This window comes from Semicossyphus pulcher, unplaced genomic scaffold (assembly GCF_022749685.1).
Source record: "Semicossyphus pulcher isolate SPU_LCO1_2020_fin unplaced genomic scaffold, fSemPul1.0.p SCAF_7, whole genome shotgun sequence".
Lineage (NCBI taxonomy): Eukaryota > Metazoa > Chordata > Actinopteri > Labriformes > Labridae > Semicossyphus > Semicossyphus pulcher.
In genome coordinates, this window is record NW_027211748.1 from 8704302 (window position 1) to 8720093 (window position 15792).

At 43.5% G+C, this 15792-nt stretch overlaps 1 protein-coding gene across 1 annotated transcript in view; it reads left to right on the forward strand.

Moving 5' to 3' along the window:
* The window catches only part of LOC138611682 (ephrin type-A receptor 4-A-like), a 29836-nt gene extending 21553 nt beyond the window's left edge, over positions 1-8283 (forward strand). Inside the window, exons 11-19 of the mRNA XM_069684867.1 lie at positions 19-77; positions 344-457; positions 547-732; positions 828-889; positions 1014-1223; positions 1422-1598; positions 4890-5077; positions 5194-5379; positions 7314-8283. Of these exons, the coding sequence (XP_069540968.1) occupies positions 19-77; positions 344-457; positions 547-732; positions 828-889; positions 1014-1223; positions 1422-1598; positions 4890-5077; positions 5194-5379; positions 7314-7431 (1300 nt within the window). The 3' untranslated portion in view covers positions 7432-8283. The remainder of the gene's footprint in view (positions 1-18; positions 78-343; positions 458-546; positions 733-827; positions 890-1013; positions 1224-1421; positions 1599-4889; positions 5078-5193; positions 5380-7313) is intronic.
* Positions 8284-15792: the final 7509 nt, after the last annotated feature.

Genomic DNA, 15792 nt, shown 5'->3' on the forward strand with positions numbered 1-15792 from the left:
TTTCTTTTGTGTCATCAGGAGGAGCAAGTACAGTAAAACAAAGCAGGAGTCAGAGGAGGAGAAACATCTTAACCCAGGTACTGCACACACACACACACACACACACACACACACGTTATAACACCGTACTTAAAAAAGACAGATGGATCCTCTTTTTCCTCATCTCGTCTTCCATCCACCTGCACACATCTTATACACATACTGCCAAAGACATTTACATAACATATGCAGCACTTACACAACTCATCTTTCTCACCCTCCTCTGCATCCCTTCTTCTCCTCCTCCCTCGTTTCCTGTCCTCTCTCCCGCCTCCTCTCCTCTCCTCCTCCTCCTCCCTGGCAGGAGTTAAAATCTACGTGGACCCGTTCACCTACGAAGACCCCGATCAGGCCATCCACGAGTTCGCCAAGGAGATCGATGTTAGCAGTATTCACATTGAGAGGGTTATTGGCATGGGTAAGCCTGGCATCATTGCGCACATGCACACAAACCTACACACACATGCTTACTTGGCGCTGACTCTGCTGTTTGATGTGCGTGTGTAGGAGAGTTTGGGGAGGTGTGCAGCGGTCGGCTGCGCATGCAGGGGAAGAGGGAGATCTACGTGGCCATCAAGAGTCTGAAGGCGGGGTACTCGGACAAACAGAGGCGGGACTTCCTGTCTGAGGCGTCCATCATGGGACAGTTCGACCATCCCAACATCATCAGGCTGGAGGGAGTCGTGACGAGATGTAAGTCGTTGGCAGGATCTTTAAACTGTTAGTAACAGCAGTGTTTTGGGTTGTTTTTATTCAGCCTATATATTTCTAACTCTCTACCTGTTCAGGTAAGCCGTTGATGATCATCACAGAATACATGGAAAATGGATCTCTGGACGCTTTTCTGCGGGTATGTGCTTTTTTTGATCTTATCCTTTGTTCAATCCAAGTCTCGGATAAAGTCCACCCTTTCCCGACTGCCCAGCTCTGCCTGTGTCTCCATGTTAACCTCTTCTTCTTCTTCTCACCTCCAGAAACACGACGGCCAGTTCACAGTGATCCAGCTGGTCGGCATGCTGCGCGGCATCGCCTCAGGTATGAAGTACCTGTCAGACATGAGCTACGTTCACCGAGACCTGGCAGCTCGAAACATCCTGGTCAACAGCAACCTGGTGTGTAAGGTGTCCGACTTTGGCCTGAGTCGAGTTCTGGAGGACGACCCGGAGGCTGCGTACACCACGAGGGTAAGACGCACAAAGATGTTATATACTGATGCACACAATCTGAACAGACGCTCTGTCTCCTGAAATTCATTAATTAAATATACGGTAAAAGCTGCCTTTGAAAATAAGTCATAGACATAAGAGCAAATCTTAAAGCTAAAATAATAAATAAATAAATTAACAAATTCCATTTTTCCCTCAACTAAATGTCTGTTTCAGGAGGCAACAGGGACTTATCTCTCCCCCGGAGGGAAGATCCCCATCAGATGGACGGCTCCAGAGGCGATAGCATACAGGAAGTTCACCACGGCCAGCGACGTGTGGAGCTACGGCATCGTCATGTGGGAGGTGGTTTCGTACGGAGAGAGACCCTACTGGGACATGAACAACCAAGACGTGAGTCATTTTTTATATCACCTAACCTGTGAGCTGCCTCAAACACAAAAGGTCCTGCTCATCTCGGAAACTTTCTGCATATTTAACGGTAAATGTCAAATCAGAATGCTGGATGACCTCCATTATTGTTATGTAACGACTCAAAGGAATAAATGATTTAAATCAAGAATATGCATTACTGTAGCTCTGACTGGCTACATGCTCCACCGGCTGATATCAGCAAACCCTGCTCTGATTAATGTACTGACTTAATCTGTTATTTGGAAATGAAAACCAAAGTGACTTCATTCGGAAATACTTTGTAAAACTGTATGTGACTGCAAGTACTGTGAAGTACTGTAGGTCAAAGTTGAACCAGGAAACAGCTCTTTAAAGAGCAGCTCCAGTCATGCTCCCGCCCACTATGCACATTTCCAACCGCCCCCTCCGTAGCGAAAACAAAACTTGTCTCTACCATCATTTAGTGGCGACTTGTTGAAACTTACTTAGCTTGAAATGTAGTAATTAGTTAATGTGAGTAGTCAGCAGTGAGTTTGCAAATATTGCAATGACCATTACAGCTGGCTCGCGCATCGCCGAAGTGGTTGCCATAGGTTACACATAATGACATGCATAGCATCACCCCGTCCATTAACGGGATTGGCTCCTTAGGTTTGTGACATCACAAACCTGCCAATCTGAAAAGGTGTTGTTCAGCCTGTCCTTGGTGCACTGCAGTTTAAAAGCAGACAGGCCCAGCCATGGAGATGACTGCTTATGTTGTCCCTGATATGTCTTGTAGCACTTGGATAACACCACATGGAGATGTTTACAAGGTTAAACACTTGATCTTCTCTGGAGGGGGTCTGTAAGATGTAGTGTAGACTCACCTTTATTTTCCTTTCTAAATAAGTGGTTTTATATCATAAGATCAAAGACCTGATTCACTTAAAAGCTGCCGATTACTCGCCCTGCGCTCTGTGTCAGACACTTAAATGTAAACATAACTGAAAGGGAAGACGGGTAAAAATATTTAATAACACACTTTGACAGTCATCGACATCACTTTCAGTATCCCTAACACATAATTTGTGTGCAGTGAGAGGTCAAATTAACTTTCACTACAGTACGGTCCATGAATTTTACATCAATGAACCCCATTTAAACAGATAACTAAATAAGAAGGCCCTTCTGCTGGATAGTTTAAGAGATGACTCAAAATAAACCGTCCTCTGTGTGACGTAATGAATTCTGACCTCTGCAACATTTAGAAAAAAAGAGTCATTTTGCAGAGAGAGGGCAGCGAGCCAAGACTGTGTCCACCCGTCACAAGGACATGTTATTGGAAATGAATATTCAGACTTAATAGAAAACGACCAGAAATTGCTGCTTTGTGTTTTCCCTCCGAGCCGAGCACAGGCTAAATAAATTTCGGGGGGGATTCAGTTGTTCGGAACAGTTTTTCAGATCTGAGACGAAAATCCTATTTCAGAGCAAATTTGCAATCACTTTGCTATCAAAGCTTGTTAAGTCTGAGTAGGTCAAAGAGCCGCTCTGGCATATGGAAATTTCCACACATGATTGATTTCATCTGCAGCACTGCTGTAGTCGAAGAAAACTTTCCTGATGAGCCGCTCTCCAGACTCTTTATCCATCTTATTTACTTTCTTTTTTCAGAGCACATTAGCGCACGCTGAGCTGCTCTTCTGTTTTTATAGCTTATTTGTTGGCACAGACTTATCTCTCTACCAAACACAAACTGAAGCAATTTAACTTCATTTCTAGTGTAACTCTTAAACTGAGACCCAATTCCATATTAGATACTGAGGCAGGTTTTCAGTATGTCGTATATTTATATTATGAAGTTGGCTGATTATTCTGCTTATCAACGCAGCCAGCGCTCTGCTGCAGCGTCGCGGAGACAAACAGCTCATGGAGGCAGCTGAGATTTAAAAGTCATAACTTTGATGTCAGTTGTGAATAAATATACATAAATATATAGTTTTAGTATCTTACTCTTCCACTGATTGTCTGTACATCACTGATTATATTGCAAACAGGAATTGCTAATAGCTAATTCAGCAACTATTTATTGTGCTAAAGTCCCAAAATGTAAACAAATATAGGCTGATTATGCAGAATATAGTTCCTAAACTTAAAGCATGATTGACGCTCAAATAGGAGCAAGACTAAGAATAATAAGAGATTAAAAAAAAACAGCAATGTTATCTATTGTTTGTTGCTATGTTATATTTTTTGACAGTGCTCAGGGTCAAGAGGTGAAGTCGTCTCCACCCCACAGTGTCATACTTTGAAACACCCTGTTAAAGAGTTTAATCCATCCATCCATTATCTATTCCGCTTATCCTGTTCAGGGTCGCAGGGAGCTGGAGCCTATCCCAGCTGTCACTGGGCGAGAGGCGGGTACACCCTGGACTGATCCCCAGTCGATCACAGGGCTGACACATTAGCCCCTTTTTATACTGTGGTTCCGCCTCAGTGCCGTAACGAAGCTCCGCCGTCATGCAGCCTTTGCCATTTTACATTGGACCAAGCAACGCCGGTGTAAAGCCGCCCCAGTGTGTGTTCTTAGAGCGTTCCGGCGTTGCAGAAGCAAAACGTTGTGAGGTGTAGACACACAGCCCTGCTGGCTATTTACACAGACGCTGTTACGCCTCTGTTATTACCTTTGAGCTGGCAGTGTAAAAGAGGCTATAGAGACAGACAACCCTTCACGCTCACACCCACACCTACGGACAATTTAGAGTCACCAATGAACCTAACGAGCATGTCTTTGGACTGTGGGAGGAACCCGGAGGGAACCCACACATGCACAGGGAGAACATGCAAACTCCACACTGAAAGGCCCACTACGTCCAAACTGGGATTCAAACCATGAACCACTGCACCCCTGTGCAGCCCAAGGGTTTAATGTAAAAGGGAGACAGAGAAGCTGCTCACAGCTGTAAAACATTTAAAACAGATTACACATGGTGGTGAGCGCTCTGGCGAGATTTTTGAAAACACAAAAGTAATAAATCTTTGGCAAAGGGTTTGTTTTGTTTCGGGGAAATGAATTGTGGGTGGCATTTCATCGTGGCAGTCTTGCTGGTGCACATATTTCATCATTTCCTCTACAAAACTCTCATACATTGATTTATTTAATACTTACTGCAAACACAACACGGCAATAAGTTACCAGTACAGGGTGCACTGCGTACTACGTCTTTATGTACAGAATCTCTGCACATAAAGATGTCTCTGTACTCTCGCCTGTTTTTAACCATGCAAACGTCTGCTGTCCTCTTCTAGGTGATTAAAGCCATCGAGGAGGGCTACCGCCTGCCCGCTCCCATGGACTGTCCTGTAGTGCTGCACCAGTTAATGTTGGACTGCTGGGAGAGAGAGCGAGCAGAGAGACCAACATTCAGTCAGATACTCAACATGCTGGATAAGCTCATCCGTAACCCCGGGACCCTGCGCCGCACAGGAGGGGACAGGTACAGGCCGCACATCTACATACAGGCATAAATAATCACAGAAGTCATGCACAGCGCTCCTCCTATTACAATATTTATCCACCACTAACCTGCTCACTCCACCGCTCTGATTTCAGGCCCACAGCCACCATGCTGGAGTCCGGGCTGGGTTCAGAGGTGTGCGTGTCGGTCGTGCCGGAGGTGTGTGTGCCTGAGTGGTCGGTGTGTGTGTGGCTGCAGTCCATCGGGTTGGAGCGGTACAGAGACACTCTGGCAGCAGCAGGGTACACCAGCCTCGACAGCCTCCTGGCTCTCACACACCAGTAAGTGCACATTCATGTGAAAATGGACCGAAATGAGAGTCACTTTGGCGTTAATACATCACATTTATAGAGAAAGAATCAGACAGAATCTCGTCTCTACTTTTACTAAACGAGATGATGAAAATCTAACAGGAGAAAAGAACTGCTGATGCTTCTGTCTTAATAATAACATGAACATATTAGCTGTGTTTTGTGGTGTTACAGGCAGTGTTGAATTGGCAGCTATTTTAGATTTAGTCTTGAGGTGAAAATAGTTTGAGTCACATTTTCGTCATTTTTACCCTTTTTAGTTTTAGTCTAGTTTAGCTGACAACTCAAAACATTTCAGTCCAGTTTTAGTCAATAAAAAAGTGTGTTTTGTCTCTTGAGAATATGCCCCCCCTCCAGTCTCCCTCTTCTCGTTTGCTTCAGTAAAATAAACACTGTAAATGTCAGCAGATCATCCATACAGTAAAGAACGACGAGGACACTGGATTATGTTGTTATGCTTGGTCCTAACTTTTCATCTTCGCTTCTCATTTAAAGATTATTCTTATGGCCTTTATTCATAGAGAGGACAGTGCATGGTGTTGGAAACAGGGAAAGAGAGAATGGGGGATGACATGTGGCAAACGGGCGATGGTGGGAGTTGAACCCGGGGCCGCTGCTTCGAGGACAGTAGCCTCTGTATGTGGGCCGCTGATTCAACAACTGAGCTAAAGCGGCACCCCATCGCTTCTCATTTAAACAGTCTGACTGAAGCAGGCAGCCGATGATCGCTCCTTCTTGTGCAGAAGAAGCGTCAAATGACGCGTAAAAGGCCCCTTTTTCTGTAAACACGCACAGAGGCTCCAGGCTGTAAAATATCATGCATCTGAGTGTCCGACAGCCCACCACTAACATTTTAGCCCTGCCTCGTCTCGTTAACAATAACAAAACGTACGTGTCTTTGCAGATTTCAAAGATCAACAATCTATTTTTAGCTCGTCAACGTCTCGTCTTCATCGTGGGGTGATTGACGGACCTTATGGTCATAATTTTCGCTAACAAAACTAACACTGATTACAGGAGCACGAACGTATTTATTTCGACACAAAAAAACACAAGGGGTAAACTTTGTTATGTGCAATGATCTTCAGTGTCTTGCGCTCTCAAGGCTTCTGCCTGCTCAGAGAAACTAGTTTGTATGTGTCTTTCAAACACTTCTAAAGAAAAAAGTACTAAAACAACTTTCTCTCCTTCTTCTGCACACTTTGTGACCTCTCTGTGTCTGACTAATTGCTGCATGAGAGGGGAGGAGGCTTTAGAAGTAAGCATACTGACACATTTAGTGTTTGTCGGTGGATGCCTTAAAACCCTTATACTATAATTACACAAATATGTTGTTGTACCATAATCGCCCTATTTAGTGACTCTGAGTCCTCCTTTAATTAAAGGATACCTCTGGTCTTGTTGGATCTTTTTATCTTGTATGTTAAATTCCCCTGAAGACTCCAAAACCAACAGAGCTGATTCATCTCACTGTTACCGTCTGCTGTGGCGGATTCCTTTGTGCCACAGAGCTCTGTCTTCATGTCAAACATGCTGAAACAAATACAACCAATGCATGGGTGAACATATGTTTTACCACCATGAATGTAGCCCTTTAAAATGTAATGTAACGCTCTGCTGAATTACTCTGTTATATGTTTTAATAGCTCTTAATGACGGCACAAAGGAAGAAACTAAATCAGGCTTGGGCTTCACTGACAGTTTGATAATATGGTTGTAGCTCCACTGCTAGGCAGGGTTGGCTATTAATTGTCAGGTTGGTGCTCTTGAGCTGACACTGAACCCCAAATAACTGTGAATGTATGTGCGTGGAGAATCTTAAGTTGGACAAAAGGAGTTAACCTTAATGTTTTCCTTTTAACGCTGCCTGTTAAAAATAAAGATGTGTGTTTGTGCCCCCACAGGGAGATGGACAGACTTGGAATAATCACGCCGTCACACCAGGACATACTTATTGCCAGTGTGCAGCAGGAAATGTTGTCTCAAATGCAGCACATGCAACACACAATGGTTCCAGTCTGAGCCCCAGAACGGATACAAACCTGTTTTCGAGAAGAATTTCATTTACCTCATCCATGCACTTTAGAGGGACTCTTCACGAGTGGAAACACAAGGAGCGAAGTACAAGTACAGAGTGAAAAGAAGAGAGACACAGAGACAGAGAGAGAGAGAGAGAGAAAAGCAGCACTTTTGTGAACTTCCATCCTGTGGAGTTTTTAAAATCCTTGATCTGGACGTGGCCACAGGAAGCATTAAGCTCCTGCACTCGGACTGAAGCCTCATCCTCTTACCCACTTCTACTTTTCATTGTTTTATTCTCTGGTTTCGTGAAGGCTGACATGTAAGGCTGTGCATACGCAGAATGGCTTCCGACGTTTTCTTTCGCTGCTTTGGGCTTGACTTGAATACAATGTGTTTTATCTTTGCTCGTATGTACGAATGTGTGCGTGTTTGTGTTTGTGTGGATGTGTGATGTGTACGTTGCGTGAATGCACACAACATGGAATCTCCCTTGTCAGGATATGAGCTGTCTTTGAATATTTTGAATATGCAAAGTAACCCGATAGAGAGCGAGAGGGAGGAGCCGACAGAATGTATCGTTACGAGCTCTTACCTGTTTCATACTAACACACTGTATGTTCTGTTTTATTTTGAAATCGAATGATTATGTTGAATTAGTCATTTAGAGTAGAGTGTCATCCGTCTCTGTCATTTGTATACGTCTCTTGTTTAATGCTAAAACTTAGCTACATGAAGCATTTTGTTTATTTATGCTCTTTTTTAAATCTAGTTTGTACATTGTAAAATAGAAACACTGAGGAAATATTGTAATGATTGCCATATTGCATTGCAATAAATCCCCCAATCCATCCATTCATGTAGCTTTTAATCTGGTTTACACAGAACTGTTGCATTGTAATGTATTTAATGCACAGTATATATTGTAATGTAGACAGAGTTTGCATCGAAGCCTCGGGCGCTTTGTGTTTTTCATTTCTGAGTTTGAAAGTTGAGACTTAGTCCGAGGTGCCGGTAACAAGGAAAACAACTCCAGAAGAACCACCAGCTGAAGTGCTGCTGGTGTTATCACACACAGTGTTGGATTTGTGTGTGTGAAAGAGAGGACAGAGAGAGAAAAGAGAAGAAGAAGAAAGAGTGGGAGAGAAGAAAGAGGGCTTGAATTAAAAGGAGAGAAATTAAGAGTGGGCTGTCACCAAGAGCGTCTGTGTGGCATCAGGTTTTTGTCGGCTAAATTGGGCTGAGTTTGCGGCGCAAACTCGTCGAATCAGCAAACATCTGTGCACTTCACTACTAAAGATATACACACACAGACACACACATACACTCACTGGGGAGTTGATTGGAGGAACCCTCTGATACATAAAAGAAGAAAAGATATGATGTGAATTCTGGCAAAAATGTCAATGTTTTTCCAGCTTAATGAGAGCTGCCTGCACGCACACACACATAGCACCCCCTGCCTCACTCCCAAAACATCCAAATCACACACAGCAAACAAAATACTGATGGTGCTTAATGAGGCAGATTCCTCTGAGTCAGAGACAGAAGAGGGAGAGAGGCAGAGGGAGAGGCGGCTCGGCTCGGGGCGATGAAACAGGCGGCTTCCGTCAAATAATGACACACTGACAGCACATTTAGCAGGTAGCCTTTTGTCATGATGCATCACTCTGAGCTCTACTCGCAGAGTGAGACAATGGCAGCTGGTTTTGTAGAAAATAAATGTGTGAAGCGGCAGATAAACCTACTACTAGCTTTTTCAGACCGCAGAGCAGCGTCGCCGTAAGGGTGACAGTGTGGGTGAGTCTACTACTGTGGTCAGGAATGAAATATCTAAACATCTATTGGACTGATTGGTGACTTTCTGACCTTTTGTTTAGCACCATCATCTGAGCAATCATTTCAATAAGCACATCATTATTTTCGGTGACCAAACACCCGCAAAATCAAAACTAAGATGGGGAATATTGCAATACCCCCCTACCAAACATGATCTTGTTAGCATTGTCATTGCGAATGTTAGCATTTAGCTCAAACACTGCTGTGTCTAATTACAGCCTCACAGAGCCGCTAGCATGGCAGCCTAGCAACAATTTAAGTGTTAGCCCGCATGATTCTGCGTATTTATGTGTTTCTTTTTAAAAAATAGGACGCTAGGGAGCGACTTGTCGTAAATATTTCTTGCCATTTAGAGAAGTTCTAAATGTGAAAACATTTAAGCACAGCGACCTTATCTGCTAGCTAGCTCTGAGGTTGCGTATGCTGTCAGTAGCTAGCAGAACTTATAAAGAGGAAAAGTAGAGAAAGTAAAGCATAAGACTCTGCAGGATTTGTGATCAATATTTTTACGATTTAGAGGTTATGACAAACTCTAAAATAACTAACAAAAATACACAAATATATATATGTACAATGTAGCGTGTAAGGCAAGTATTTAGATGTCCTTTTTGTACAAGCAGACAGCACCACAGGCTTAAATCTGGAGACCTATGACACATATCATGTGTCACAATAAGGTTAAGCATTTTGCATTTGCATTCACTGCCACAGATCACGACCTGTAGCTGTTACAAACGGATAAAAGCGATCGATCACAGGGATGAAAAGGACACCGTTTAGAGCTGAGTCCACATTGAGCGATGGTAGAGTGAGCAGTAGTCATTTTAACCCTAAAAGACACTCTTGTTATGTTGAGGAGGGCAGATCAAATTGAGTCTGTCTGTCTCTGTATCTCAGTGGGAGGCGATTGTGTGTTTTTGTCCCCAGATTAGGGCGGGTATAGATCTGGCTAATCCTGCCCGCTCCTCCATGTGGGAGTGGCAGCGGGGTGTCTTTGCTGTGCGGCCAGCCGTAATCTAATGGCTGTGAGATTGGGGGCTTTACACGCGGGCACGCTCGCACACACACAGCCGGAGACACACAGCACAAAGTGTAGATTTGTTTCAGGATTAAAGGCATCACCTCAATGACTGACATAATGCCACAGGCATTCCCACGGTAACCCTGATGAGCTTCTCTGTGTGTGAGAGGCTGCGTGTGTGTAGCTGTATTTCAGGATGCTGCTGATGAGAAATACATTAAGGAAAGAAGCGGAAGAGGAAAATAACACACACACACCCTGCGTCCCACCAGAGAAGCAGCTGCCCAGCTTGGCAGGCCATGTCCCCCTCATTATGCTGGTCAGTCACTCGTGTCCTGGATTCCTCTCCCCTGCTGCTGCTGCTGCTGCTGCTGGACAGGTACCATCTGACACACATTAGCCCGCTATTAATGACTTCTGGTGCAGCCATTATCACACACTTAGGGAGAAAACATCCCCAGGGTGCCATTTTTGCAGTGACATGCATTATATATCTAAAACTATCCAATTTTCTCTGCAATGTTTTGTGTGACAAAACTTGGTTTCACTTTGAAAGCTCCTCATAGCTGCAGTCCTGGATGTCCTCAAGTTGCTCTCAGTGGTAGCTCCTGAGGAATGTGGGGTGTGGCTATAGTGGACCTCCCACATCAGATTCATTGTTATCCCATGATCCCACAGGGAATACCACAGTGATTAACATTAATCCGACAAGTCCGTGCACAAACAACGCAAAGACCATCTCAGGATCTCCATCGTCAACAGCAGGTGTCCAGAGTCTTCTTCTCCTCCTCACAAACGACTTCAGTGTCTGACATTTAGTCAGTCCAGGTTTGGGGTCGAGTGGATCCATATCATAATATTGTGTACAAAGGCCAAAGGTCAGTAGACATTTTTCACCTTAGGGTCCGAGGGTCGGAGTCAAGTCTGGGGTCAATGCAGCAGGGACTTTGGCTCTGGTTATGGGGCGGCTGTTTAATCACTGATCTGTAACCACAGACACCTTCTTTACTACATGATGGACTTTGACAGACTGGTAGCACAAAGTGCAGCTTTAGACACACAGGGCTGGTTTGAACAGTACCTTTATTTTTTGTTTTGGTCGCCTTTTTTGAGGGAAAACACAAAACATGGCGCTTGTCAAGAAGAAAATCATCATTACAAACAAGCTTTTTCTTACATCTAACTTAAGACCTTTATGTCTCTGAGCTTCTCTCAGGATTTTGGTGTTGACTACCTGTGGTCCTCTGTCAATCTAATCCAAAGAGCACATGGCGACTAACACTGATTTTCAACTGAAAGTGATGGGAATGAGGGAACATCACTTGGTGATTTTTTTTCCCATGATGTCATAGCCTGCTCTGTGTGTTAGCGAACAGGTTAAGTGACGTGCCGTTTGTTTGGCAGGCAGGTTGCCCTGGTTCTGTCTTCTCAAGCTTTCAGGCAACTGAGAGCAATGGAAAACCTGGGGCGTTACCAGCGGTAGCCTGGGCGCCACCCCATAAACTATGATTGGCTATTTCTCGGTCAGAGGCGGGACTTAAGTTCAAACCAAGTTATTTGCCTTTTTTTTTTTACAGGCTACAAGTAGCTTTTGTGGCACTTCATCCATCCATCCATCCATGCATGCATGCACTTCGGTGTAACAACTTTTCTTTTTTTGGTACACCATCTTTTTGAGTATGAAAAGAATTGAGTATGGGAGATTTATATGCTGCTACCCTACTGTGTTATTATTTTGAATAAGAATAGCTACAGAGGGGCGCTGGTTTAGCTCAATAGAAAGAGCAGGCGCCCCATGTACAAAGGCAACACTCCTCGATGCAGCAGCCACAGATTCGACTCCCGTCCTCGGCCCTTTGCTGCATGTCGTCCCCCACTCTCCTCTCCCAATATTTCCTCTCTCTTCAAATGTCCTATAACTAAAGGCAAAAATGGCCTTTGTAATAAATATATGATACCATAATGTACTTTAAGTAGATATGATAAGTGGCGAAGCTACCTCATGCCTCCCCTGCATAAGTCAGAGCCCCAGTTGGGCCACCACAATCAGAAGTTGTGGACACGTCCAATGAAGCTTTTCTGATTCTAATCCTGATTCATTGCTCCCGCTCCAGCCTCTTGTCATTGGTCAAATCGATGTCCATGGCGTTTCCCTTTCCACTCCAGTCTTCAGTCAACATGGACGACGAAAGACTGATTTAGGAGAAGCAATAACAGTTAATCAGAATGACTTTATTACAGCCTATATACTAGTAAACTTGTATGAAATATCACAGCATACAAATCATATACATTCTCCATTCCATAATTGCATTAGTTTTGCTTTAATAAACCTGACAATGTTTGTGCTTTGTCTGCTGGAGTTTGCTCGCTCGTTGTATGTAAGGAAAAAGTGTTATAGCAGGGTTTTCTATGACACAATTTTATATAAATAGATCCTTCACCCTGTGCTCAGCGGTTAGTACGAACAAACTGATGACAACATATCAAAACACCAGCGTTTCAGTATCACTCTATAGGTACACATAATAAGCCATTAACAGACACTTGTATGTTGGTGTAAGCTGGTGTTAAAGTAGATAAACTAAACCTTTTAAACTCCTCTAAAGGAAACTGATGGAGACAGAGACATGGACGTCTGAGAGCAGACATAAACATGTGCAAGTACAGGAAAGCAACAGGAAATCATCCACTCCACGGCTTCAAAAATATTATGTTAAGATCTGGTGAACCAGGGAATGATTCTCAGATTGTGTTAAAGCAGAGCAGAGGGGAAGCAGGTCGCGATCAGAGAATATCATTGACTCTCACACATTGTGCTCCACAAGCAGGAATACCATTACTGCTGTTTGGACTGAAACTCAATCCTTTCTCACTGTGTATGCATGCATGTGCCTCTGTGTGTTTAGTGCACTCATCCATGTCATCCAATTTCAATATTTAGGCGAACCTCCGCAGCTCTGCAAGCCCCCAGGTTTGATAAACCTCTGAAAAAGCACCCGGCTGCATTTATTTTCCATTCCAGCATAAAGAACGACAGGTCAGTGAAAGCCCCACGAGCGAGAGAGAGAGAGAGACAGAGAGACAGATTGAAAAGAGATGGGTGCAGGGAGAAGATGTTAGCATACCGGCAGGGAAAGTTTTGTCCTTCATCAGCCCTCCGTCCCTCTATCCCTCCATCTCATTAAGGATGGATAGATGATCAATAGGAGAGGAGCAGTAGAAGGGGATTAGGATTAGAAATCGATGGCTTTGTTTTCTTCAGCCTGCCAAAGATAAACACTGCCTTAAGACACTGACGACGCAACGCGGAGACTTTCATGGCTTTTCATGTGAGAGCGAGAGGGCAGCTCGTTCCCTGTGTGTGGACCGACAGACATCTGTGCTCAGCTTCTCACACCAACTTTGATCATCCCTTCATGGGAAACGGAGAAAGGGGGATGGGCTCTGATACAGATAACTAACAATCATCTGCTGTGAAACAAACCAGACTCAGTTATTCATTTTTGGATATTTAACTCTGTACAGAGAAATGCAATGACGGATGGATTAAGCAATATCACACTGGATGGAGTGCTGTTATACTGAATATCAGCACGGCTTTCATAGCATGCTGATATTCAGTACAACAGCACTCCCTCTAGTGTGATATTTCTTTTATACAACAGTTCTACAAGCAGCATAGAAGTAAAAACAACAGATTATTATTATTTGTTTGTTTAGTCATTAATTAGCTAGCTGACACAACTAGTTCTGCAACTTGACCAGAACCAGACTGAAAGGAAAACTTCTCCTGAACATCTGCGCGCTACCACAGACCACCTACTTTGTATTGTGTACATTTAAATGTATGTTTTTATTTATCATGCAACTCCATCGACAGTTGTGTGTTTCTGATGTACCTGCTTAATTAGACAAAGTTAATTTGCTGTAATGTTATTTGACATAGTTAAAAGTCCCAGTGCTGTTATACTGTGTATCAGCACTCATCAAAAGCCTCTTGTCCAATCAGGTTACTTATTTTAAACAAACTGTTGTGTAATTTTGAAATGTCAACACTAAAGAAAATGCACCTTCTGTATCACCTTTAGAGGTCGACTGCTGGTTCACGCCAGCAAGTTACTGTTTCAAGACTCTCTGAGAATAGCTGGAGATGACTGATGAAGAGGCAGTATCATAATCCGCCTGCTGCTAAGAGAAGTGATGCTCCTAAAACCTGAGTGGGTTGTGAGGAGTGAGGCAAGGCATGCTGGGTAGGTGAGGCTTCACCTCCCACACAGAGATTCAAACATACCCCCTGCTTTGATCTCTCTCTGCACTCTCTCTCTCTCTCTTTCTCCTCTTCCCTCTCTCTTCTTTTCACGTGCGAGACACACGCACGCACACACACACACACACGCACTGGCCCTGTTTGTTGTGGCTTTCGCCCCTCTGTCCTTTGAAAGAACAAAGACATTTGTTTATGTTTCCCCGAGATAAAAGCTCAGCTTTGCGACGGCCCATTTCACCCCGGGCAGGTTCAGATGCTGCCGCTTCAAAATTTTCTTCAAGTTCCTAAAATCTTTTTAAAATGAGAACTTTATGTCTGTGTTTCTGGTCTTTTCAACAGTTGGTCTATTCAACACTTTCTTGTTTTGTTTAAAGCTTTTCTGTTCATGATTATCATAAAACGTTATGATAATCATGATGATACTGTTTCTCTTCAAAGTCACAGGTGTCTGACGCTATCCCACCATGCAATTGGCCGACAGCAGTGAGAGCAGAAGAAATAACATCATGACACGAAAACACAAATATCTATAATAGACTTCAATCCATATGACCAGGACGCCCTGAATACCCTTCAGAGCTCAGAGACTAAGAATATAAGAGAGTATCTTTATGTGGTTGTCAGCAGATCTTGTGAACAGACAATAAACAATAATGTGTCAGAACATCTCACTTTTTTTTTTTTACTTTTTCAGCCCACCTGTGGCTTCCAGCCCAACTTCCATCTGTATCTTATGAACATGTTAATCTCTTCATTTAAAAAAAAGAAAGAAAAGCTCAACCATTTCCACATTAGGGCGCTGAGGTTTTTTAGACATTGTTTCCCCCACAGGAGCTGATTGTGCTTTTGTTTGGGGACTGTTATTTTCACAGTACACATTTGGTTCTCCAGTAAGTATTCATGGCCAGAGAGACATATTTGTGTGAGAGATACAAAATAAACTACAGAGCCCATATTCATCCTGATAATGCTCCATAACCAGTAAAATGTGTAGCCCACTGATGAGGTTTTAAAAGTGTTTTGACAACAATGTACTGCATGTTTCCATTCAACTGTCAGTTCAACTTTAAGCAAACTTTTGAAATGGCGTGACAACAGAATGATGATTTTTAACAGCAGTTTGCAAAACAGCTTCTACTCATTTTACCACCAGTGTCTGGATAAGAGGAGGGAGGTTCAGAAACAGCTGATCGGTCATGGAGACATTTCAATATCCCATCAAGTTTTTTTGACA